The sequence below is a fragment of the Tripterygium wilfordii genome, chromosome 3 (genome assembly GCF_013401445.1).
Source record: "Tripterygium wilfordii isolate XIE 37 chromosome 3, ASM1340144v1, whole genome shotgun sequence".
NCBI classification, from domain to species: Eukaryota; Viridiplantae; Streptophyta; class Magnoliopsida; order Celastrales; family Celastraceae; genus Tripterygium; species Tripterygium wilfordii.
In genome coordinates, this window is record NC_052234.1 from 723,616 (window position 1) to 749,651 (window position 26,036).

The 26,036-nt window shown below is 37.8% G+C and overlaps 4 protein-coding genes across 5 annotated transcripts; 2 read left to right on the forward strand and 2 right to left on the reverse strand.

Moving 5' to 3' along the window:
• Window positions 1–490: 490 nt before the first annotated feature.
• LOC119995237 (chaperone protein dnaJ A6, chloroplastic-like) lies at window positions 491–6,850 on the reverse strand. 2 transcript variants are annotated; one of them, XM_038841679.1, is made up of 9 exons: window positions 6,613–6,850; window positions 6,422–6,494; window positions 5,635–5,789; window positions 4,660–4,801; window positions 4,477–4,534; window positions 3,090–3,132; window positions 1,984–2,032; window positions 1,791–1,871; window positions 851–1,705 (listed from the first exon to the last, which is right to left on the reverse strand). In XM_038841679.1, exons 3-9 carry the CDS (start codon window positions 5,739–5,741, stop codon window positions 851–853), a joined length of 1,335 nt encoding a protein of 444 aa, XP_038697607.1. In that variant the 5' UTR covers window positions 5,742–5,789; window positions 6,422–6,494; window positions 6,613–6,850. The 2 variants fall into 2 exon arrangements, with proteins under 2 accessions (XP_038697606.1, XP_038697607.1); XM_038841678.1 differs by lacking the exon at window positions 6,422–6,494 and having other exon boundaries at window positions 491–1,705; window positions 6,613–6,848.
• A 944-nt stretch (window positions 6,851–7,794) lies between these two features.
• LOC119995253 (uncharacterized hydrolase YugF) lies at window positions 7,795–11,373 on the reverse strand. The gene is made up of 4 exons (XM_038841706.1): window positions 10,598–11,373; window positions 8,632–8,724; window positions 8,455–8,522; window positions 7,795–8,228 (listed from the first exon to the last, which is right to left on the reverse strand). The coding sequence occupies exons 1-4, from the start codon at window positions 11,219–11,221 to the stop codon at window positions 8,042–8,044; spliced, it is 972 nt and encodes a 323-aa protein (XP_038697634.1). The 5' UTR covers window positions 11,222–11,373; the 3' UTR covers window positions 7,795–8,041.
• A 3,319-nt stretch (window positions 11,374–14,692) lies between these two features.
• LOC119992302 (probable LRR receptor-like serine/threonine-protein kinase At5g10290) lies at window positions 14,693–20,669 on the forward strand. Its single transcript, XM_038839016.1, has 12 exons — window positions 14,693–14,926; window positions 15,706–15,848; window positions 16,335–16,470; window positions 16,633–16,704; window positions 17,033–17,176; window positions 17,302–17,373; window positions 17,560–17,625; window positions 17,788–17,858; window positions 17,966–18,106; window positions 18,221–18,562; window positions 19,404–19,798; window positions 20,085–20,669. Exons 2-12 carry the CDS (start codon window positions 15,782–15,784, stop codon window positions 20,397–20,399), a joined length of 1,821 nt encoding a protein of 606 aa, XP_038694944.1. The 5' UTR covers window positions 14,693–14,926; window positions 15,706–15,781; the 3' UTR covers window positions 20,400–20,669.
• Window positions 20,670–22,404: 1,735 nt separating this feature from the next.
• On the forward strand, window positions 22,405–25,847 carry LOC119992293 (pentatricopeptide repeat-containing protein At4g39952, mitochondrial). The gene is made up of 2 exons (XM_038839003.1): window positions 22,405–25,202; window positions 25,277–25,847. The coding sequence occupies exon 1, from the start codon at window positions 22,688–22,690 to the stop codon at window positions 25,022–25,024; it is 2,337 nt and encodes a 778-aa protein (XP_038694931.1). The 5' UTR covers window positions 22,405–22,687; the 3' UTR covers window positions 25,025–25,202; window positions 25,277–25,847.
• Window positions 25,848–26,036: the final 189 nt, after the last annotated feature.

The window sequence follows — 26,036 nt, forward strand, 5'->3', positions numbered from 1 at the left end:
GCCTCATCTCTTCCCTCCACTACACAGGTTAGTTAATGTAGAGAAGATTTGGTAGGTGAAAAGGTGCTTCAAAACTATTCAAGATTTCTTTCTTTTTTTAAAAAAAAATTGTTTAGGTTAAATTTCTAAACCATAAACAACGAGAATATATTTAAAAAACCGCTGATAAAAACTTTTTTCACGATTGGATGTCCACTGAATATGAAAGTATCGCAAAGATTTAATCCACAAATTATGTGACAGTTGATAAAAATATTTTGAACACAATTGTAATGAAATTTTCAACCGTGCTTTCAAAACCATAGCTAAAGTTTGACCTACGGTTATTTTGACCGCAATTGTAATGAAATCTTCAACTCCCCGCAATTGTGGATATAGTCTCCTCTCCTCCCAAAAAAAAAAGAGGAACCCTTACCATCCTCAATTATAAAAGAAAAAAAGAACAATGCTTGAACTAGACTTCACTAATCACTACTCATAAAAGATCAAAGAGGTATAAAGCAAAATACATTTGAGCTCAAATAACAGTTCAACTTGAAAGAATAATTAATCAGTGAAGTGTAGGGTTCCAAGCCAAAGCAAAATCAAAGTGGGGCATACCTCCAGTTTTCCTATTTTTACCTTCTGTTTTCACATCCCTTCTCAAATAAATTCAAAATCCGCGACAAAATTATAACAAAACATGATTTTTTTTGGTTTAACCTACCAGTGCTCGTAGCAACGCCTACCCATCCTGCAATTCAAGCAAGCACGGATTGCTACATTCTCCTTCAACACCCGTGAAAAGAAGAAAATGGTTGATGGAGCTAAATAATATACAATATATGGATACTCAATGACGTCCAGGCAACTATCTCATACTGGTAGCTGTCTTGCCCTTGCTGAGATCCGCAAGCTCCTCAATGATTTTTCGCTCTTCGTTGCTCAATCTCTTAGGAATTTCAACCTGGACCCGAACTAACTGATCACCTCTCATGTTGCTTTTATTCAGCACCGGAACACCTTTCTTCGCCATTACAAGTGTGGTATTTGGCTGGGTTCCAGCCGGGATCTTCAAATCAACTATTCCATCAACTGTTGGCACTTTGACTGTTGTCCCCAAGATTGCATCTACATATGATACCTTGCAGGTGTATAATATGTTCGTGTCATCACGTTTTAGGACTGGGTCTGGGATCACTTCAATAACCACAAACAGGTCACCAGGAGACCCTCCTTTCTTTCCAGCATTACCTTCAGATCGGACTCTTAAACGGCTACCAGAGTCCACACCGGCTGGCACCTTCAGACTAATACGCTTTGTCCTTCTCACCCGTCCATCTCCGGAACAAGTGTTGCATGGCGTAGAAATCTCCCCTGTCCCACCACATGAGGAGCATGTCATTACTTGCTGGAAGACACCTAACGGAGTTCTTGCCGATGAGACAACCTGGCCTTGCCCACCACATGTACTGCATGTAGATGGCTTTGTCCCTGGTTTTGCACCAGAACCATTGCAAGTACCACAGCTCTCGAGTCGAGTTATTTCAATCTCTTTTTCTACTCCAAAAACTGCTTCCTTGAAATTTAAAACAAGGCTGTAATATTCATCTTGGCCATCAACTGCTCTGCTCCTGGAACCTCTACCGCCCATGCCTCCCATGCCACCCATACCTCCCATGCCCTCAAACAAAGACTCAAACAAATCAAAAGGATTGCTGAAATCCTGCTTGGTAAAAAGATCACAAGCAATAAGAGGATAGAAGATGTTGAGAATATCAATAAATTGACATCAATGCGGGTTCGCTTACCCCCATGCCCATGCCAGCCCCCTTAAGTCCAGCCTCTCCATACTTGTCATACAAAGATCGTTTCTCATCATCAGACAAAACCTGACATAACACATTTTCAGTTTTTAAAAACGAATTACTATAGCAAAAATCCCCAAAATGGCCAGCACAAGCAAAGGTTACGATGAGAATAGCCATCAAAGAGATCATCTACCTCATATGCATTACTGATTTCCTTGAACTTCTCTTCTGCACCAGGATCTCTGCAGAAATGGGACAATTCCAACAAAGACGATGAAAAACAAGCAATCTTGTCCATAAAAATCTAAATGACCAATGGACTGTAAAAATAGACATATGCAATGCATGGTCCATCTTTGGAATGAAACAACATCAGAAATAAAACATCTGACCATAGAATGTATGATTGTTGTCCTAAGTTTCATCCCTTCCATGCGACAGACCAGAAAATTTCGACCACAAAATAGGACTAATCTCCCTCTTCTTACCAACAGTACCGACCTAGTAATTTTTTCAAATGTAACCTTCCCGTAAAGATTATCAACTTGGACAGAATGCTATGCCATGTTCAAAATTGACGGACAGTTGGATTTTGTGGCCAACTCCACATGCTTAAGCAAGGCATAACCATTCCAAGCCTTCTTATTTTCACCAAGCTTTATCGAGATATCCCCAACCAGATAGTCTTAGGAAGAAAATGGAAGAAAACAAATCTTCATCATTTAAGAGGATTGGAAATAATAAATCAACCACAATCATGTGATACTATCCCAAGAATCTAGTAACTTTTACATTGACCCCATCATTTTGCTAACTCCCTTAGCCGTAACTTCATCGTACCATTGTAAGAGAAATTTCACGATTCCTTACCAAAAAAAGAACAAAAACATTTCTTCCCAATGCCCAGTAAAGAAATCGAAACCTCTTAGTTCTATAGTAAACCAAAATACATTTTATTTTATTGGCTGGAATGAGCCTTGCAGCTTGTCTGTTCTTTGGCTGCTAAGGGCCTATAAGGCTGGCTGTTGTTTTCCCTGTTGTCACGTTTCTTTTTGTCTAGGCGAATAAGTGGCACAGGGGAAAACATGTGAACTTTTGAGATCCTTTGCCGCCTTGGCTGCATAATATAATATCAATCAACTATCTACGATAAAACACTCAGAATAATCCTAAAAAAGATGGCAAAGTTGTTAAACATCCCAGATGCTATTCCCCGATGTTGGCAGTTGCCACAGGATAAAGTTAACATGCCAAGAAAGATTAAGAGAGAAAAATCATGCATATCTGATAGGAACTTACTTATTGACATCTGGATGGTAACTCCTTGCTAGTTTCCGATAAGCTGAAATAACAAGTACACAAGGGATCCAATAAAATCATTAACAGGATCGAAACAGGAAATGGAGAAGTCAAATTCAAGCGAAATGACAAGGATTAAAGAAGTGCTATAAAATTAATTAGAAAAACTGTAACAGGATGCTCAGAAGTCTCCCAGTTCATTGCGTCTATCTTCCCCCTTCCTAGTTTGGTTGCTGACAGGAGTGAAGGTATACAGAGGAATTTTTTGTGGGGAGACAAAAGCAAGCAGAAAATTCCATTTGCTTTAATGAGATGTACAGAAATTTCCTAAAGATTATTCGGAGACCACCTAAATCTTTCCAGCCTCAACAAAGCCCTTTCGAGGAAATGGTTGTGGAAATTTAGTAACACTAAGCAAAACCTTCAGTCAAAAGACTAGTACTAGCCAAGTGACGGAGGATGGATATCTTGTCAGAGAAGGAAAAAGGCTGAGGTGATTGGAAGAAATTTACTTCTTTTGAGGTGGGAAGAGGTGATAACTCAGCTTGCAAAATGATGAATGGACAGGCACCCACACTCTTAAGGTGCAATTCCCAACTCTGTTCAGAATTGCTTGAAGCAAAAGAAGCAAGCATCAGTAAGTTCCTATTTACTAAAATTCCAGTTCAACCTTGAATACATGTTTCAACTTTCAATAGGGATGCTCAAGATTGGAAGGTGGACTCTTTTCTCAATTTTTGGAGGGTTGTATCATGGTATGTGATCAGGTCATAAATTTAAACATAGAGAACAAAATACCATGGAAACTTTCAACAGATGGCCGATAGTCTATTAGATCCTATCACAATGAGGTTATTATGGAAGCTAATCACCATCTAGGAAACTCACTCTTCTATAGGCAAAGCTGCATTTGGAAAGTTAAAGTCCCTCCAAAAAAAAGAACCTGTAGAAAAATTTCAATCATTGGCAACTCAAGAGGAGTGCCCTCCATGCAAAATAGCAGAAGAATCTGTCAGTCACTCAGTCATATACTGCATTGTGATAGGACCAGCAAAGTCCAGGGAGTTATCTTGAGTCTAATTGGTATCAATTGGATTATAGGTGTAGAATTGTGCTCAGAAAATAGAGCTTGGAAAATCCTGGCAATAATGGATCAAGCAGGAAGATCTTGTAGTTCATTCCCTTAGTTGGAAGGGAAGGAATTGCTGAACGTTTAATGATCAAGAACCTTACCTCAACCACCCATCAAAAATAATTTTACCTCAACCAGTTTCTCTTCCCCCCCCAAAATGATCAACGAAAGTGGCAAATATGAAATGTAAATGTAAAACAACTTCAGATCACAATAAAACCATCCAAACAAAACAATGATAGTGAGAGTCCCTACCACTTTTAATTTCAGGTTTGCTTGCATTTTTTGATACACCAAGGACAGAGTAGAAATCCTGCAGATGAGAAATTATCGGTACTCAAGTGAAATGGAAAACAATTAAGGAGTTAAACAAGAAATTTATTCAAACACTTTCGTAAAAACCGTCAACACAGAAGGGAAAATAAGTTTCTAACTTACCGCATCAGCTCGAACAATAAATCGTGATCCTCTCTGCTGATGAGAAGATCGAGATGACCCAATAAAAGATAACACTGGAAAGGAGTCACGTGAAAACAAGCTTGAACCCGACGCCCCCAAAAAGCTCATTTTGTTGGAAATACTGCAGATTCAGAAATATACACTTCTCTATTCATAATTATATTCAGCAATTTGAGTTTTTGCTGGCATATATTGCAGCAATTGATGATTTTCAAAAAGATAAAAGTTCAATGCACCCAGGGATGCAATATAACACAAAAATTAATAATGAACCAATCACAAGCAAGGTCACTATTTAAAAATAAACCACATCATCTCCAGCCACCATGCACCTGTGTCAGTTATGCAGCTCCATGTAATGTCACACAACTTAAAATTATGCCCAACTGTAAAATGTGCCTTCCATGTCGCATTTGTGACAAAAAGAAAAAACCTATCACTCATTCAGGACTCCTGTCTTGCTCGTTAACACTTTCTTTTAGATTACTCAAGCTCATAATTCATAAACTCTAAATGGCTGCTCAAAACAAAATTTCCTAAATATATTTGGGAGAAAAAGTTTAAAAATATATTTGAAAATGTAAAAATATTGTTCTAAAAATCTAAGGAAAGAATCTCACCTCTCCTCCAAGTTGAAAGTAGAAAAGTACGTATTTGATGTTCAGCATCATGCACATGAAGCAATGACCATATAGTGCAAGTTACGGAAGGGTAACTCTTAGGTCTAGTCAACTAGATGTGCACTCAATTCAAAAGAGTAACAAATGATTACAACTTCTAGTCTGTTGAGTGTTGAGGCACGCAGCAGAACATACAGCCTTCAACAGATAACCGACAGTAGCCAAACCATCAAACTATAATATCTCTAGGACAAATCAACACAAATAATAAAAGATATGAAACTAATGCCTGCACCCAACTCTATGCTCTAAAGTACTGTGAATAAATGCTTACCAGTTCAGGGGCATCGCTATCCTGTTGGCAAGACAGGATCTCAGCATAAATTGAGGACAAATACCCCATTGAGCTACTGACGTGTTTCCACAAGGGATAATGGCCATCCAATAAATTTTCAGTATACAAATTCACAGCTGATGGCCTTCCGTGGACTGAAAAGTAAGTTCCTCGCCAATTAGAATAAAACATATAATTAAAATGCACACTATAATAGTAAGAGAAAAAGATCCTGAAAAACCCATTTGCATTCAAATGCATTATGAAGGCATGCATATGATGTCAAGAAGTCCTTTCTGATAGCATTTGAACCCAATCAATGCTGGGAATGCTCAAAAGAATAGCCAGAGGCATGATATAAAGGGTTAGATTCGCTTCTCTGACTTCATGGAACGCAAGCCTTGAATCCCAAATCCCGAACTCCAAGAATTGGTATAGAACTGGCGACTACACTTTTCCACGTTTAGTAGACAACCTGTGAACTACTACTATCTATCTATAATCTATTTCAGAAAGTAATGGATTTTGCAGCACAGTAAAAGCCTATCTTGTTCATTCGAAACAAAAAAGCATCCATATTGAAAATCCAATATAAACTCAATCAGTGGTTTGATTCACAATTCAAATGGGGCGACTAAGCTACTAGCCTGATCGTTATTTACTTTTCCTCACTTAGAGGTTCCTGAAAGCCACATGCTTAATCATTACAAAGCCTTTCTATTGATTCAAAAACCCTAAAATCAATGTTTTTGAACCCAGAAAGTAATTAATCAGAAGCCAATTATACCAAAAAAAGGCGAACTGAACAGATATTGGTTTTCAGGTAGTTCTGCACAGTTTCAATGGCCTAAGACCGATACCTAGCGGGCAATCAATCGAGAAAACGTAAGTAAATACACATGAACCAGAGAGAAGATTGAGCCGGAGTGTCTTTAATGCCAAGTTAGGGTATTTAGAGTACAAGGCAACAAAACCTACCTGTTCGTTGTCGATGCTATGTCGCTTCGCTCTCTCTCTCTCAAAAGCGGGAGAGGGAAATCAGAGAGAGGCGCACGAGCAGGAAAGAACAGGGAGATGTTTCCTACTGGAGAAGAAGAAAATCTGGTGAATAGTTGGATACGATTCGCTGTTCTAGAAGGCCCTAGCTGTAGAGTACGAGACCTGGCTCTCCACCGTCGATCTTTTTAACTGATCGACGAATCATTGCAACGAATTGTTATCACTGTCCGATATTTTTCAAAATAATCTGACGGTCATAAGTTTAATTTCAAGCCCACAATTTTTGTCTCTCTCTACCACCCCTCACCTCCTCCTTGACGGCGGCGCGGCTGCATCACTTACCCAACCCACCCCTCCTCCTCCCTTACATGTCTCACATGTAGGGTGATAAAACTCTATTCGATTCGGATTAAATCAAGTTTTGATAATAAATTATATGTCCGAAATTTAGATCTAACATAATTTTTGTCCAGTTTAAAATTGGGTACAATTCCAAAATACAAAATTTTTGTTCAATTTACTTCTCACTGTCCTAACCTGGATTATATTAGCGTGTCAGAAATCCAATTCACATTAAGGTTCCGTCATGTAAATATTTTATAAAGTATGTTGTGCGATCATAACTATTTTTTTACCTTACTCACATGCACCTCAATCAAGCCATCTCCCCACTTGGGCCTTGACTGGGCCAGCCTGTTCCAGCCCGGCCCATCAACTTTCCTCCTCTTTGGACACCCCAACCTCCTCTTTCACAAGCAACTCCTCACCGGTCTGTGACACGTCATCGTCCCACCTTTGCTCTCCATATACACGTGTCCATCAGTCATTGGCCTGGGCCTTCCCTCTTTCCTCCGGCCAACACTTGTTGCGTGTACTCTCCCGCTAATTTTGATTCCAAAGGTGAACAGTAAACTTGACTTGAGGAAGCTCAAGTGTGATTGGTATGCTTCGGTGGATTCGGTTCAGGATTCCCCGACTCCACCCGGCCGATGGGAGATGCGTTAGGACTTTGTTTATATATCACTCGTTGAGTTATATCAATCCATGGGATATACTGATATAGTCTTTGACATCTTCAGACCATGCATTGTCCAAATAGCACATCTTAAACCAAGTTTTGTTAGGAAGCTCTGTAGATAAACTGAACAAGAAAGGTACGAGTAGGACTAAAAGACACATATAACCCAATGGGATTACGTTCACAATCGCATATCAAAGTTACAGTATACATACATAAATAGTACTCGATACCTTAACCATTATCTGCCATTCAAGGATGAAGAAGCAAGACAATGCTAGACTCTACGACTTACAACGACGCAACTACACCCAGATATACACAGACTTAACTCCACTATATCAGCAACTTCTGTATTCTACTTTTCCATTTTTTCCTTTCCACTGCATTTCAATCCACCTTGTGGCCATTGCTGAGGTTCTTGTTATTGTTGTTCGGATGGTTTTCTTGCTTGGGGGAAGTGAGTTTATCAAAGAGGAAAGACTTGATGTGCTTCAACATTTCTTTAGGCTTCTCTGCATTTATTGCATGCCCAGCGTTCTTTATGATGACTACTTGTGCATTATCACCAATATGCCTGCAGAGGTACCAAAGCGAAATATCACAACTCAGTTCTGGTTCTAACTACGCGGAACAAAATGAATTCCAACGTATCAGAAACAGATAGCAGAAGGAATGGAGGGGCACACAGGAAGGCTTTGCATCTTCTTCTTCAGCTTATCCAAACATTAAATGGTCTCTTCTGACAGAAAAGAAATAAGAACTACAAATTGGCACTAAGCTTTTCAAATCTTCAGACTAACCTTTTTAATCTGTGTGCTAATTCCAAAGGGAAAACCTGATCGTATTCTCCCCAAATTAAAAAAGTAGGCTGCATCAAGAAAAACCAGGCATTAGGCAATGCTCGAGATTTTTAACCACAACGAGAGAGAAGGAAGAAGATAAATTAAAAGTACATCAAATGATGCTAATTACAATACCTGGGTTATTTTTGGTAGATCGGACAACTTTCTGTCTTTGTGCAAGGCATGGATTAATTCTTTCCTCTCTTGAATATATTCCATACACATCACCTGCCCAGGCAACAAAAAACAACAGCCCAATAACATCCTAATTCATTTGAAACCAAAGATTAAAGGGCACCACATAGAAGAGAAATTATTTCCCATCACAAATGCTTCTTTTTTTTCTTGTTAGCATGTAAACATAAGACGCTCTCCTCTCTGTTTCTTTGCTTCTCCCTTTCTTTCATCATTTTTTTAGTTAAGTTGTTTTTTTTTTTACATGTAATGTATAAGCAAATTTCTATTAGCATCCAAGAAGCAGAAGCAATGCAACATGCTTCAAGCAGCCAACCTCGAGCAGACTTCTTTACATTCTCTAAACTACATGCCCAGGTTGCAGTCCAAATGGGAAAACCACTTCATTCCTAAGGAAGCCATAATGCGGAAGCTTTAAGTCATTCTAAGCTCAACACAATACACGAAAGTCAGCAAGATGATGCCAGAGAGGCAGAGAATGAGGAGATAAATTTAAAAGAGTTAAACCCTTCAGTATTCTCATTAGGTATCCAAATTCCATCTCTTTCAAGATGATTCATGAATCTTCCAAGTCTTTACTAATTACGTCCTATTATGGAATTTTTAAATCTCCAGATCTCCACCTATTTTTAGTATTTCAAAGTCATCAAAAATGCTACACTCATTTTCTATAGGTCACAGCAATCTCAAAGTATGGTTTCTCCAACTTTATGTAACCAACCTCCTTTATTCATGGACCGGCAATCAGCCAAAACAGAGCAGGTTGATCCCACCTTTTGGGATTCCGACGCCTTATTGAATGGAGATGCTAATGAATATTGCCTCCTATCGTGGACCAAGATATGTCTCCATTCATATCCCTTTTCTAATCAAAACACATTTGCATTCCTAGCTCCATTGGTTTTTTTATATCTTCTACTTTCCAGGTAGCTTATTCCTTTCCTTTTTTTGTCTCCGTATCATGCATGGTTTTATTATCAATTTCACAAAGACATTCCCTTTTTCCCAATTAATTTGTCAGAATATCTCGAATCGGTATCAGAGCGTAGTTTGATTACTGACAGGAGCAAGTTCATCTACCTATTCTCAATCCTACTCAAGAATACCTGCACAGCAATAGATGATATTATGTATAATGACAAGAAAAGTACCTATACGACATCTTCCCAGCAGAACTTTGACATCCCGAAGATAGTTTTACCATTTACTAGCAGGATATGCAACAAAACTATCTAGAAGCAGCAGGAGTTGGCTACAACACGAAAGGGAGGATGAAAATCCCTTCTGTCGCAAGTCGCAACCATTAATGAAAGACTAACTTAAGACAATAGAGAGAAAGATGTCACAAATGCGTAAAACATCTAACAGCTGCCGTTTGGACAATTGACCATAGTAACATGCCTCGTCTTTAGAGATATAAAATCATGAGACACTCAAGAACTTCAGTTCATCCAGAACCTAACAAGTTTAGAAGCATGCTGTCAACAAGCAGGGATTTCTAGAATTGAGAATACGAGCAGTCCTTTCTAACTCTCAACATGAGCAATACATGACTCTATCTAGAAAAACCTTTAGTTTTGGCTACATGAAAGATTCAAATAGATCCCCTTTTGCAATCCTTTAAACCCTTCCCTCCTTACATTGATGACAGTGTCTGCCTCTGTTTATTTTCAATCCACTCCATTTCAAATTTACCATTTCTACAGTATGCACAGCATAGAAAGTTCAGCTTAACCAATTTATATAGCTCTGGTAATAAAGATAAACCACATCCACAAGCAATCACATTTATGAGTCCTAATTATTGCATAAAATATTGCAAAAGAAGGAAGCTTGAACCATATATACAGTCAATCAAACTAAACAAATCATATGTCAAAAAAGTATTAATGGGTTTTGTTCTTACATCGATAAAATCGTTGAGAAAACAATTGGGTACGTTCTTGGGCGGCTTATAGAAAGTCATCCGCAGCAGCGCCCGTACCTTCTCCGGCCTCTGCGGCAACAACATCTCCACTGCCTCATCCACACTCTTAACCGTAAACAACCCTTCATCCATGTCCTTCTCCTCTAAACTAACCCCAGCACAGCACAACACCACGCGACCCACGCGGTCCTTGTACTGCGCAGCCATACTGTAGGCCACAAACCCGCCGTAGCTAATCCCCACCAGGTCCATATGGGTCACGTTGTGGGCACCCATAAGGCCCATCACGCACTGTGCCTGGAAAGATTCGGACCTCTCGGGTCGGGTCGTGTAGGATTCGCCGAAGAAGAGAAGGTCCGGGACGTAGACGTTGAAGCGCGTCTTGATTGGGGAGAGGAAGTAGTCCCATTGCCACATTGCGTTGGCACCGATCCCGTGAATCAGAACCACGGTAGGCTTAGTCTCGATGTGCCGCTTTGGGACCCAGCAGTGCATGATCGTGCCGTCGCCAAGATCGGTGGTGCAGGATTTGAGGCCGGCGCTGGCAAAGGAGTATCTGAAGCACTGGTCCCGCGATGAAGTGAAGCTAACACAATTAGCCATTCGATGCAGAAGGTCCTCTACCTCTAGTGAACTGGATCAGAAAAGAGTGTGGTTTGATTTGATTGTGGATTCGGAACCAAAAGGCTGTGTCTACACGCAAATAATGGAATCCTTGGACCCTTCAAGCGAAAAGGTGGACAGTTCTTTAGACTGGAGAGGCCATGAATGCTTTTTTAGTTTTTCGAGACTATTGACTTTTTAAGGTTTCTGACGAAAAAAAAATTCATTAATTTCGATATTGTGTCATAAAATATTAAAATCCCATGTTTTTTTATTCCACATAAATAAATAAATACTACAAACCATACCACGATACGTGGTAATAATAATACGAATGATCATGGCTGTTATCTAATCAATATTTTACAAAAACGAAAGCAAATGATTGGGAATACGGCATGAGAATCTCAAGGCAGCAACCCATTTGGCAAGAGCATTCACCTAGATATTTTATTGTCCGTTAATCTTCGATATACTCTTACTCCTTATCCATTCAAATTATAATAAAAAATGACACTAAACAAGTTTATAATTTAAAAATTAGATATAAGTTTAAACTTATACCGTCCTCAAAATAATTTTCTCTGATGACAAGATAAGTTAGACAAAACCTCAATATGTGTTCACAGAGATATTGCAAAAAATTATGGCTCATCCATATATTAATATCTTAATTTCCTTCAACTTAAATATTTTCTTTTCTCCTAATTAATTGGTATGGAACTTTCTAACTAAATGTGTATATTCAACAATCAATTTCATTTTCTTAAATTAATAACCATTTAAAATTTAGCAATATTTTGTCAACGGCTAAGAAGAGTTGGTGAGGGCCAACCAATTATGACAAAAAATGCATAGATTATAATAATCAATGAAGGCCTCAATATTCCAAAACCATGACCCCACTAGACGCGTGCGGATAGTCTGAGGCTAAGACAGGGGGGCCTTCCGGCCCACCAGGAAGCGAGTCCATGGGCCCCATAGGCTCACAGGTTAGGCCTGCATTGGACAGTGGACACGTTGTTAAGCCCGTCCAATCAGTCAAAATGGATCATGCAGGCCCAGCCTGTGAGCCCATACGGCCCATAGAACACAGTTCCATGTGGATGTGGTCAATGGGGCGGATATGAGCATTCTTTAATCAGATAATAATGTAAGAAAACAAGGATTTTTCTTGAATAATACTAACTGTACTATTAATTATCATAGTGTGTCGAAGGATTCGACCCTCAAAATCATACAGATTAATGAAGAGGGTATCATAGCTTGACGGCTCGAGTGGCCGAGTGTAGACCCATATAGGATATCTAAATGACAAACTTGTATGGTATCGTTTTCGATTACTAAAAAAAAAAAGTATCATATAAAGCCTCATGTCATTGTAAACAAAATTTATTGGATTGAATATAACCCATTCATGATAGATTATCCACTCACTAATAGTTTTCTTCAGGGTTAATATTAAATTTCAATTTTTACACAAATATTATAATATTATGGTAAAATCTCTACATATGCCAATATAATATAATATAATCTCATGGGATATCCAATAACTTGTGAAAATTGCAAAGTTATATTATAATGAGAGTTGGATAAGAACTAATGATATTACTAATACTAATATATATTTTTTGGTGAGTTAATGGACCATTAACTTAAAATAATTGTGGAATAAGAGAGCACTTCAAGTATTAAAGTTGTTCTCCTGTCCATACTCGTTTTTTTATTCTATCATGATGAATATGCAATGTGCTTAAAATTTAAATAATATCTTATAAAGTCAACTTTTCTGTTGGGGATGCAACTTTTTTTTGGTTTTTTTGACCAACTTTTGACTGCCATAATAACAAAACTTCTATTGACAACCCTTTTTTCTTTTTTAAACTCCATGTACACATACGCCACTCTCCAAGATTGTTACTAATCGTTTTATATTATTTGTGTGGTTGAATGGACACTTATTTTCCATGGGTTAGACAAATTCAATGGGGGTTCTTTTCACCATTTCCTCATGGTGCTACTTCGCTATCAGTCATCCAGGAGTATCTTTTTTTTTTTGCAAAAGTGAAATAGTCTCAAAAAACTAACACAAAGATGCCCATCGCCGGACATTATTGGACGACACCGTATTACACCAGACATCGTCGAATGACCATCGAATAATTCCGTACTCCACCGATCTACATCGAATAACAAAGACTGAACAAAAAAACCAACATGCATATTACAATTTGGATATACAACAAGGATCTTGGCTTCCCCTTCAATAAGAGAGGTCGATCTCTCTCAGATCTGAAATTTTCATTACTAGAAAACCACATATATGTTATTGAAGTACACTAGAATACGTCGATGATCAAAGATCCACGACAGAAGGGTGAGATCTATAGTCGGAGAAGAGAAACCTGCAAAATCCTTATTCAACACGACAATATAAAAATTTTAAATAGATCTAGATTAAGAAAGGACAAATCAAAACCCATGGGAGGAGGAGGAACGGGTGGGGATGAGGAGAAGAGTCAGATCTCTCCCCTTCCCCAATCGGTTTTTGAAGATGAGATGATAGTTTTTTTTTAGGGAGGGTGAGAGAGGACTTTCCGTCATGGTTATCTCATCCATGCATAACATCCCGAAAAATGGATATAAATTTTCGACACCTAATTAGTATCATCAACATGGTTGATAAAGACTTAAAAGTATCTAAAAAGCTCCAATTTAGATACATGTTACCTAAGGAACCATGACATATATTTTGAATAGATTCCATTTTGAGAGAGTTGAAAAGACACTATTTTTTCAGTAATCGAGAATGACACCATATAAGCTTGCTCTTTGCACATCCGACATAAGCCTAAACTCAGGCCCATACACATAGAAGTTTCTCATCCAAAGATAGGGTAAGTTGGGGAAAGGCCATCGCATGGTCATTGTTCACAGTGAAATTGAACTCAAACCTTCCAAATCCAAACAATTTGGTACCAGAAGTTTCATTTTGACAGAGTTGGAAAATCACCATCTCCTCACATATATCATATTATTAGGTTTCAATCTTATTTAAATCTCTCTTAATTTATATAAATTCATATTTTGACTTTAATATCTAAAAAACTTTATTTTTATCTTACATAGCAAGTGCAAAGTAGAGCACGTCTCTAAATAAACAATACAGAGAACGTAGTCATATTTAGAATATAACTGTATAAATACAATTTTATACTAATTTAATGGCGTAAGTCTATGTGGCTTTTAAAAAAAAATGGCCCAGTAATAAAATTATTAGTAATAAGATATTTTTGTATTTTTGTCTTCTGACTTGCTAACCAGAAACCAATTCAACTATTCAAGTCCAAGCGAAGTCCGAGAGAGAGAGAGAGAGAGGAGTAATTATTGCTGGCGTCCCCACTCTCCAGTTTTACCAAAAGAATTACAGACAACCATGAAAGCAAAAGCAAAGAAGAAAGTAAAAAGAACAAAAGAGACTTCTAAGACGGAAGTTTCTTTCTAGATTTGGGCCATTTGGCTGTTAAAATCTCTGGAGACACTGTATACTCTGTCTACTGTCTACCTTTATCTCTCTCTGCTGCCAAGCTTTAGCCAGCTCAACCCCCTCGAAGAAAAAGCACTCCTACTCTCCCATCCTGCAGTCCCCTCGTGAGATTCGTCTTCTGATTCAGATTCCTACATCTCTGTAGCCTTCGAAAGGTACCCTCTTTCTTCAATTTTATCATCTTCTGCATTCTCTCTCAGTCTTGATTTCTTAGTTTTCTTGATCTGGGGTTTGCATAAATTGTTTCTTGTTTTGCTTCCGAGTGATTTTATGAAGGAAATGAAACTGGGTTTTCTGAATTGGTACCTGGAATTTCAGAAGAGTCCTTAAAAGTCGAGAAATGAATGAGATTGGCCCTTAATTCTTCAGCAGAAAATGAAACTGGGTTTTCTGAAACTGGTACCTGAAATTGATAATTAAAGTAGATGTATGGTTTCTCTGGTATTCTTGAAGTGGTATGCGCCGCGCCCTTAATTCACAGCTACTCGGAATGACACGGTGTGCGAATAATAGGATTCAATGGTTCAATGAACAATAAACTGATGGCTTAAATAATTTTAATTTCTGAGGTTTTGCTCTAAAGCCTAAACTAATGAGCTTCAGAAGACTGTCAGCAACTTGCTTTGCAAATCTTTCGGGTCGAGAGAATTACATGATATTGATAAGGTAGATTTGACGATTAGTGGTTGAGATTGGTTGTCTAAGGCTGTTATTCCGTTCTTCTGAGTAATTTTACTGTGACACTCAAATGTGTATGCTCAATACACTGCTAAAAAAACACAAAAAACTAATTAGACATTTGCATACTGAATGTTCATATTTTTCTTCACTGGTTCCCCTCTCCGGATCAGTTGATGCAGATATTGCTACCAAGTTTTGTGTATGTTGTCTATATTTACAGTTTAGAAATCTCAATGGTGGAATGTTTTTGCAGATATGGCATTTACCCATGCGTTTGTTGGGGTGCCTCTGTTTCATTGCATTCATCTTTGGGGTTGATAGCATCAGAGATGGATTTGTTTCTTGTGGTCTTGGTACTAGCTTGCCTGAATTCATTTGTTTTGCCTGATGACCAAGGTACAACGCCAATCAAGTAAACTACGACAAGAAGATATGACTAATACTTTGCATGTCCTTTTCGGCCTCTCTCTTTTCGCTGAGAAGCCCCCTTCTTAAGTTTTTCTCATCTTTTTGCATTGTGGCATATTCATTCACATGCTTGGAGCATTTTAAATGTTTATCTTCAGTTGGAGCTACCTATACATTAAATGGGATATATTGGTTTTGTGATATGTTTTTCTTCTGTTTTCACTTATAGATTTTGGTAGTTATTTCTAATATATTCACTTGTCTCTCTCTTTTCAACTTAGCAATTGAGTTGGGTAATGAATTTTGAGGAAATGTAAAAAATGGCTATATTGGCACTATGATGATGAAATTGGATGATATTTTATTGATATTCCTTGGTCTTGATAGCATAGTTTTTTTGAGTGTTAGTACTGATTAGTTAGAGGTGCGGTGATTGCTTGATATGATGCTGAATACTTCTGTTTCCTGTTTTAGGTGATGCCCTAAATGATCTGAAGGTCTCACTTAATGCTTCTCCCAGTCAGCTGTCAGACTGGAATCCAAATCAAGTTAACCCCTGCACTTGGTCAAATGTTATCTGTGACCCCAATAGTAATAAAGTTGTTTCTGTGTAAGCTCTTCCTCCATAGAATAGCCTTTTTCTGTCAACAGCGATGCACGAATAACTGCTCATGTTAGCACTGCTAGACTTTTATGCAAGATACTCGTAGTCGTTGGTTACTCAGTCTGTTTGTTAATGCTTGGAACATGTTAATATTTGTACTTTTTGCAGGACATTGTCATCCATGAACTTTTCTGGAACCTTGTCCCCTAAACTTGGAATTTTGAAGACTCTGACAACACTGTACGTATGAGGCTGTTAGTTTACTATGGAGGTGGATGTTTGCATACTCAGTAGACATTGATATTACAAAATATGCAACACTTGTACACCATATAAATTCACACACCTCTTCATTTATTTTCGTCAATGAGGTGAAACTTTCTACTTTCCTAATGTTAATATTTTCCCACGGTCTTGGAATCAAACCTGACTGTTAGGGTGCATGTTTTGTGGAGCTCTCAGTTACACAGACATCAATATATATTATGCTTATCTGTCAATCTTCAGATACTCGAGCACAGAGCTGTTGAGTGTTGTGCTAATATATGTCAATTCATTTGTCATGCAGTACTTTGAAAGGAAATGGCATAAATGGTGAGATACCAAAGGAATTTGGAAATTTGACAAGTTTAACTAGCTTGGATTTGACGAATAATCATTTAACTGGTGAAATTCCTTCTTCCCTTGCTGATCTTAAGGGGCTTCAGTTCCTGTAAGTGTTATAGTCTTTGATGTTCTTATGTTATGAGTTCTGTAAGACATATTCTACACTTCTTATACATTTGTTTTAAAGACTGATTGTTGTAGTTATTGCTGTGAACTTTTTGGTATGACCAGGACTTTGAGTCAAAACAATCTCACTGGGACTATACCCCAATCACTTTCAAGCCTTTCGAGCCTGATCAGCGTGTGAGTGAAAAAATCCGATCTGGTGCTCTGACGAGACTAGAAAATGGATTGCTTTTATGTAGCTAAGATGAAGATGAATCAACTGCTCTCCTACATATTTTTCTTTTAGAATTCTGCAGGATAACTTTATATATTTGTGTTTCTTGATATATATCATAGTTTCTGATGGTATGCTTATGTTTGCAGTCTGCTTGATTCCAATAATCTCAGTGGTCAAATTCCTGAGCATTTATTCCAAATTGCGAAATACAAGTATGATAAGCTTGGATTACAATTCTTTTCATCTTCTAGTTCTCGTGACTATGAATGTCAAACATAGTCTGATACAGCTTCCACTTTCTTCGGTTCAACTGTATATAAATTTAACTTCGGCTTGAATTCACCTTCATCCTGATTTAGCTTTTCTTGGTTCAGTTTTACAGGAAACAAATTGAATTGCGGTATCAATTCTCATCACCCTTGTGAATCAAGTGGTGATCAATCAGGTAATAAGATTAGCTATTTCAATTTGAATTATCTTGCTTACCAAACTAAAGCAATTGAGTTTTTTGACCTAACCAGCTAATTCCTACTAACCTTACCTTCTTGGCAGGTGGTTCAAGTAAGCCAAAAGTTGGAATCATAGTCGGAGTTACTGGAGGACTTACAATAATAGTTCTTATTGGACTGTTGTTTTTTGTATGCAAGGGTAGACACAGGGGCTATAAGCGTGAAGTATTTGTAGATGTTGTAGGTTTGTGCTAGTATTTGCGATTATGACGACTCTTTTTTTTTTTTTAAAGACTTTTAACTTTACTCAGCTGGTTGTTCGAGGTGTATTATTTTTATTTTTATTTTTATGGCTCAGGTGAAGTTGACCGAAGAATTGCTTTTGGTCAATTGAAAAGATTTTCTTGGAGGGAATTACAACTGGCTACTGACAACTTCAGTGAGAAGAATATCCTTGGACAGGGGGGTTTCGGAAAGGTTTATAAAGGAGTCCTTGCTGATAATACGAAAATTGCTGTGAAGCGGTTAACTGATTTTGAAAGTCCGGGTGGAGATGCTGCTTTTCAACGTGAAGTTGAGATGATAAGTGTAGCTGTCCACAGGAACCTGTTGCGGCTGATTGGGTTTTGCACAACACCAACAGAACGCCTTTTGGTGTATCCATTAATGCAGAATTTAAGTGTGGCAAATCGTCTCAGAGGTATTGGTCTTTAATTCATAGTATAACCCGAAGCTGCTAAACTTTAAATCTTCAATAACATGCTCGTTTCTCTGGCACCTTATGTGTACTTTTAAAACCCTCAGGCTCTCTTTCATTGTAAGGTAATATGGACTAGTGGTCCAGGTGTCCCTCATGTAACGATTATCTTTGAGTAACCATGTGCATACTCAAGGTGGTTGATTTCCCTAGCAAAAAAAAAATGAAAAGAAAAGGAAAGAATAGTCCGATCCCACCAGAAAACGATGTAACTTGTTTCTTCATTGCCCCTTGTCGTCTGTTTCTAGTTACATCTTGAAATCATTCTACTTGTATGCTCTTTGATTCAAATGAGCTTCATTTGGACTTCACCACCTCATGCAACCAAATACCAAAAATAAGCTAGCTTAAAATAATCTTCTCAAAGGAGCTTATAAGCTAGCTTAAAGCTTTATGATTACCAAACAACTAACAACTTATTTTATAGCTTATAATCTAGCTTAGATAGCTTATAATAAGCTCTACCAAATGAAGCTCATGTATATTTGAGAAAGTACTGAATTCCAATTAGAGAGGCATCCTCCAATGGTTTTTGTGATTGGTCTCATTATGTCTAGTTTCCTTGTTATCTAATTGGTCTTGGCTGAAATGTATTCTTGCTTCTCCTAAACACCCGATTTAGATAACATTCAATTACTATATGTTTTCCCCATTAGCACATGATTCAAATGTGAATCGAGTCTTGTCAAATTCTGAAACTGAAATCGACTCAGTTCTCTCAAGCACAGCTTCATAATACTCACGAATTTTATTAATAATTTCATAATTTTGAGCAATGTTGCAGATCTTAAACCTGGGGAGCCTGTTTTAGATTGGACCACAAGAAAACGTGTAGCCTTAGGTGCAGCGCGTGGACTGGAGTACCTTCATGAACATTGCAATCCGAAGATTATCCATCGGGATGTGAAGGCTGCTAATGTGTTGTTAGATGAAGATTTTGAAGCAGTTGTCGGTGACTTTGGCTTGGCAAAATTGGTTGATGTGAGAAAGACCAATGTAACAACTCAAGTACGTGGAACAATGGGCCACATAGCACCAGAATACTTGTCCACAGGAAAGTCATCTGAAAGGACTGACGTTTTTGGTTATGGAGTTATGCTTCTGGAGCTTGTAACTGGTCAAAGGGCAATCGACTTTTCACGTTTGGAAGAAGAGGATGATGTCTTATTGCTGGATCATGTAAGATATCCCCATCTGTTTCTTCCTTGATTGTATGTCTGCATTTAGTCTTCGCTCCTTCCTAAAACTGTAGCCATTTTTGATAATGGGATGCAGAAGGGTGTCACCGCACCCAGTAATATGTTTTTATCCAATGCCCTAGTCCAAATTACATATATTACTGTGTTGCATGACTATGAACTTGGAGACTAATTTGATGTCCGGAAATGTGTCTATTTCTACGGGATGATTTTCGTAGCACAACTTTTTCGCTTGCTTATGGCTTCATGTCTATTTGGTTATGAAGGTCAAGAAGCTGGAGAGAGAGAAAAGACTGTATTCTATTGTGGACCACAACCTAGGTCGGAACTACAACATCCAGGAGGTGGAGATGATGATACAAGTTGCACTCCTATGTACCCAATCATCACCAGAGGACCGTCCAGCGATGTCAGAAGTGGTACGGATGCTGGAAGGAGAGGGCCTGGCTGAGAGGTGGGAGGAATGGCAGCACGTGGAAGTAAATCGCAGGGAAGAGTACGAGAGGCTGCAAAGAAGATTCGACTGGGGAGAAGATTCAGTATATAACCAGGATGCCATTGAGCTGTCTGGTGGAAGGTGATACAAACAGATTCTAGGCTGCAACCATAAGAATGCAATCTTATTTTGCTTGGCTAGAAATGTTTTTATTGGTTAAGAAAACTTGTAATTTGAACTTAGAAAGGAAGAGAAAGGGAGGATATATCGGTATAAGCTCGATCATCTCTTCCTTCTTTTTGTGAATTCTGTTTGGTGTATTCTGCATTGTGTTGGTGTACATCCTTTCAATTTTCATGTTGGAGGTTTGAATTTTCATCACCTGTTGAAGGGTGCGGGTTGGTTGAGCTTTTTATTGGGTTGGCACTATTGCGTCTTATTTCTTCAATGATTCATTGTAAATCAACCAAGAGAAAAAAAGCATCTAGATCTCGCACCTTAGAAGCGTGTGAACCTACTCATTTTTTAGTAGGTCAACGTAAAAAAGCAAGTGTGAGCATTTTGGAACAAATTTGAAATTTCGATATTTAAATTGAAACGTTTGAAAAATCGGTTATCGAGTTGAATTGGATCAAATTATTCAGTATCTAAAAATTTTATTACCCCGTATTCATTGATTTATTGACTCTTGAAGTTGTCACAACTTTAGATAGAACATTTTCTCTCATGAAGAAGACTGTGAAGAGTCTTTCTACAATCAAATAGAAGATCAACTGTTACATGATAATTTGATTGTATATGTTGTGGAAAAAATGTTCGATGATGTCAGTAATGAAACGATCCTAGAAGGTTTTCAAAAAAAATAAAAAATGGTGGCAAAAAATTGTAATTTATAACTATTTTTATAAATGATATAAATATAATAATTTATATCAATTTATATATATATAACTGAAGATCCACAAGGCTTCTCCTTAATTCTTGATGCCACGTGGACGCCTCTATAAAAAAGCTTACACATTTTAATTAAACTTGATAAAAAGGAATGATTGACAACTTGAGTGATGAGAATTAATTTTAAAAAAAAATGTAATGGACAAAACAAAAAATTAAAATATATTGAAAAACTTTAAGACCCATAATGGGTATTTAATGTTTCATGGAAGTGGTTTGATGTTGTTTCAGCTTCACTAAGGTCATTTATTGTTAATTATGAGAGTCTTTTGATATTACTCAATTAATGAAATTCCTTTGTAGTATTTAGTTTGAAAACATTTTGTATGTTTTTTGCATTAATTATCATCATTTTGTGGGAATTTTTGAGTGTTTTTATCATTATTTTTGTGTGTTTTTATCATTTTGTGTGTTTTTTTTATGTATTTTGTGTGTTTTTGTAGTATTTAATTGATGTATTGTTCATGTTTAGAGTTTGGTCAGGTTTAGTAGTCTGTCTGGATTGCAATATACACAACATGAGAGGTTTTTCTCACGCTATATTGTTATAATGTGTAAGTAAATTAAGCCCATTTGGTATTGGAACATGTAAGTGGTGACATGAAAGCATGATAGAATTCAATGAGTTGTTGAAGGTCAAAGTGATTATAGGCATAAATCTACCAGTCATACATAACATTTCAAAAATATAAATTCAAAAATCTTATTCTAAAAATATTAAGAATCTTATTCTAAAAATATAATTTCAAAAATATTACTTATGCTACATTGTATTTCTCGATATTGAATGTCACTTTATAGAGAATGTTGTACTAACCATACAATATTGTCTCATAAACATGCTTTGATGACCTATAACACTTTGTAGATACTAACGACACAAATAAAAATTGATAAACTCTTAACATACTTAGTTTTTATGAATCAAATTTCTTACACCCTATTAGAAATTTTTTTTCTTAGCAAACTAAAAAAACGGTATTGTACATATTTTATCTGCATCTTCATCTCACAATTATCTCTATTTTCTACAATTAAAACTCTACTCTACTGCTCTTCATGGTAACAAAGTATTGAAAAATTCTCACATATCTCTATTTTCCAATCAAAATATGTGCCGCGCGAAACGCGGGCATGCAACTAGTTTGATATAAATAACCCAATAAAATAAAATAAAATGGGGCGAACCCCGCAATTCCCCCCTACGTCCCTGCTCTCTTGCATTTACGCTTGTTCTAAAGAGAGGAAAAAAAAAAACCTATTAACGAGTGATGTATGTGTCAACTCTCCCTGTTGTCTCTCTGTTAACGAAAAGAGACGGGCTTTGATTCAAACTGAAGTCGGAGCATCAGAAAGGTATGATCTTTTGGTGTTTTTGGTGTTCGATTTCAATAACTTGGAATGTTTATTGCACGAATAATAGGTTTTTAATCATAGAGCTTGTTCCATGTATCTCTACTGGTTGGAGATCCTGCTTAGATGTCACAGTCTATGCGTAGTAGCGTCAGACCCGCTCACTACATTTTCAAGCGCTTCTGCTCACACTCGCCTTCTAACTACCTTAACTGTCAATTCACTTCCTTGCTGTCCAACCCAGCCCCATCTAATCTACAAGCCCTTCTTCAATTTCATGCCCTTATTATCACAACTGGGAACTCTAGCAACCCCTTCATTGCGTCAAAGCTCATCTCTTTTTACACTCTTTTCAAGAGGCCCAATTCGAGCAGCAGAGTGTTTGATTCAGTTTCTTGCAAAGACGCGTTTCTTTGGAACTCAGTTATCCAATCCCACTTCTCCAACGGTAATTACGAGCAAGCCTTCGATTTTTTTGAGAGAATGCGGTTATGTGATACCCTCCCCAGCGATTTTACCATTCCTATGGTTGTTTCTGCGTGTGCGGAGCTAATGTCGCTAGGATGTGGGAGATATATTCATGGGTTGGCTTTGAAATGTGGCCTTTTCTATGTGAATTCTGCACTGGGGTCTTCCTTTGTATATATGTATTCAAAATGTGAGCGAATGGGAGATGCATCCCATGTGTTTGGTGAAATGACAGTGAGAGATGTGGTTGCTTGGACTGCGCTTGTGATTGGGTATGTGCAAAATGGGGAAAGTGAGAAAGGGTTTAATTGTTTTTGTGAGATGCATAGAATTGGTGGAGATGATGAGAGGCCAAACTTCAGGACCATAGAAGGTGGGATTCAGTCATGTGGGAATATGGGTGCTTTGATTGAGGGTATGTGTCTACATGGTTTGGTTGTGAAAACTGGACTTGGTTGTTCTGAAGTTGTTCAATCTTCGCTTTTGACCATGTATTCTAAGTGTGGAGAATGCAATGACACTCACCTTGCGTTTTGTGAAGTTATTGATAAGGATATTCTCTCATGGACATCAATTATCAGTGTTTATGCCAGATTTGGGTTAATGGATGATTGCATAAGTTTCTTTTGGGAAATGCAAATAGATGGTATACTTCCGGATGAAATTATGATCAGTTGCATGCTTGCAGGTTTTGGGAATTTCATGGGTGTCTCCGAAGGTAAGGCCTTTCATGGATTAATTGTAAGGAGGAATTATGTGCTAGACCAAAAGGTTTGTAATGCATTAATATCCATGTACTGCAAGTTTGAATGTTTAGCCCTGGCAGAAAAGCTTTTTGATAGAGAACATAAATGCAACAATGAGTCTTGGAACACCATGATCTTTGGCTACTGCAAGGTTGGGGCAAAATCAAAATGTATTGAACTGTTCAGGGATATGCAAAATCTAGGCCTTAAACCCGATCTAAACTGCATGATCTCTGTGATTACTTCGTGTTCTCATTTGGGACTGATCCAATTAGGCCGATTGCTTCATTGCTATTTAGTTAAAAATTCTATGGATGATGATGTGTCAATCACAAGTTTACTTATCGACATGTATGGAAGAAATGATTATTTGGCTGTTGCACGGAGTATATTTTTTAGGAAACAGAGAGATATTGTAACATGGAACACAATGCTTTCACTGTATATTCACAATGGGTGCCCTATCAAGGCTGTTGCCCTTTTTGATGAAATGATTTTGGAGAACTTGAAACCCAATTCTGCTACATTGGTGACTGTGGTTTCAGCTTGCTCACATCTGGCAAGTCTGGATAAAGGGGAAAGGGTTCACAATTACATTAAGGAAGAAGGGATCGAGCTTAATAAATCTGTTGCCACTGCATTAATCGATATGTATGCAAAGTGCGGGAAGCTTGAGAATTCGAGAGAATTGTTCAATTCAATCAAGGAAAGGGACGTAATAACTTGGAATGTGATGATCTCAGGTTATGGAATGCATGGAGACGCAAAATCAGCAATAGAGATCTTCGAAGAAATGGAGAGATCGAAAGTCAAACCAAATAATCTGACCTTTCTTCCTCTTCTCTCTGCTTGTGCTCATGTAGGGCTTGTTGAAGAAGGGAAGTATCTGTTTGATAGGATGCTACATTATTCCGTTACACCCAATTTAAAACATTATGCTTGTATGGTAGATCTTCTAGGCAGATCAGGAAATCTTCAGGAAGCTGAAGAGATGGTTCTCTCAATGCCCGTCTCTCCTGATGGAGGTGTGTGGGGAACTTTATTAAGTGCTTGTAAAACTCATAATGACATTGAAACAGGAGTGAGGATTGCAAAGCGTGCTATTGAGTCTGATCCAGAAAATGATGGGTACTATGTAATGCTCGCCAACATGTATAATTCCAGTGGTAGGTGGGAGGAGGCAGAAATGGCTAGAGATATGATGAAGGAAAGGGGTGTTGGGAAGACAGCTGGTTGGAGTGCTGTTTAATTCTGAGAAAAGCTATTAGTTTTTGCTAGGTCGTCTCGTTTCAATTCTCAAAACTCATTGGGAGCGTTTCGCTAATTATTCGATGATTGACTACTCCATGAAGATGGGATGCTGTCACAACTTCGTGCTTCAGCCTTCAAATGACCTAAAAGTGCTATTCTAGTAATGTAGCTTGAAGGTAATTTTGCGCAGATCATGTTTACTGGTAATGAATAATTGCTGTAAATTAAAGTGATTTAACTGTCTTTGAAGGTTCTGGTGGAGATGTAGATGCAGCTTTCCGGTGTGAAGTTGAGATGAGATGAAAGAATGGTTGTTTAAAGCAACATGTTGCAGATGATTGGTTTGGGCACAACACCAACAATGACCACCACCAAAATACCACGTCCTTGCTGGGCAATCAACAGTCAGGTTTTAAGATATTGTTCACACACACCAGTTTTTGGTTAGCCTGGACTAAACTTTATGAATATGCATACACTAGTCCAAGTTTGTACAAAGAGGTGGCTGTTGAAGGAGATGTCTTGATAATCATTGATTTGATTAATGATCCTTACTCTTGTTCACTCAACTGTCCGGAGAACATGCTCTATTGGGTGGTTCCTCGGTAAAAAGGAGGCAAACGTGTGGGCGCATAAAGGTAGCTCAATGGAGTGGCATAGTCCCTACAAGCTTTCTGCATTTCTTTTATCCTTTTCTTGAAGGCACTACTCCTTGTCCCAGACTCAGCTAAGTGGAATTTGCCTGCTGGGTTTCTATGTAATTTTTTTTATTCAATATTTACGTCAGTGTCAACAATTGCCATTGATGTCATAAGATTAAATAATCAATCACTTTTTGAGTTGAAATAGATGATAAAGTTGATAAGATCCCACAACTCACTCACGAGTGCTTTAGGAAATTTTTTACCTGTTATCCGTGTTTTCTTAGGAAATTCAGTTTGGTCCTATGTATCTGTTACGAGTCACATCTACATATCAGACGAATATACATATGTAAGTCACGTTTATTT

Coding starts and splice junctions, on each gene's coding strand:
- LOC119995237 (XM_038841678.1), bottom strand. CDS start 5,741: ATGGCCATTATCCCTTGTGGAAACACGTCAGTAGCTCAATGGGGTATT. Junction 3,133..4,476: donor CAAACCTGAAATTAAAAGTG/GTAGGGACTCTC, acceptor TTGTTATTTCAG/CTTATCGGAAACTAGCAAGG. Junction 2,033..3,089: donor TACCATCCAGATGTCAATAA/GTAAGTTCCTAT, acceptor CCATTTCTGCAG/AGATCCTGGTGCAGAAGAGA.
- LOC119992293 (XM_038839003.1), top strand. CDS start 22,688: ATGTCACAGTCTATGCGTAGTAGCGTCAGACCCGCTCACTACATTTTC.
- LOC119995253 (XM_038841706.1), bottom strand. CDS start 11,221: ATGGCTAATTGTGTTAGCTTCACTTCATCGCGGGACCAGTGCTTCAGA. Junction 8,523..8,631: donor ATCTACCAAAAATAACCCAG/GTATTGTAATTA, acceptor TTCTTGATGCAG/CCTACTTTTTTAATTTGGGG. Junction 8,229..8,454: donor TTAGCACACAGATTAAAAAG/GTTAGTCTGAAG, acceptor GTACCTCTGCAG/GCATATTGGTGATAATGCAC.
- LOC119992302 (XM_038839016.1), top strand. CDS start 15,782: ATGGATTTGTTTCTTGTGGTCTTGGTACTAGCTTGCCTGAATTCATTT. Junction 16,471..16,632: donor AGTAATAAAGTTGTTTCTGT/GTAAGCTCTTCC, acceptor TACTTTTTGCAG/GACATTGTCATCCATGAACT. Junction 18,107..18,220: donor AGTATTTGTAGATGTTGTAG/GTTTGTGCTAGT, acceptor TTTATGGCTCAG/GTGAAGTTGACCGAAGAATT.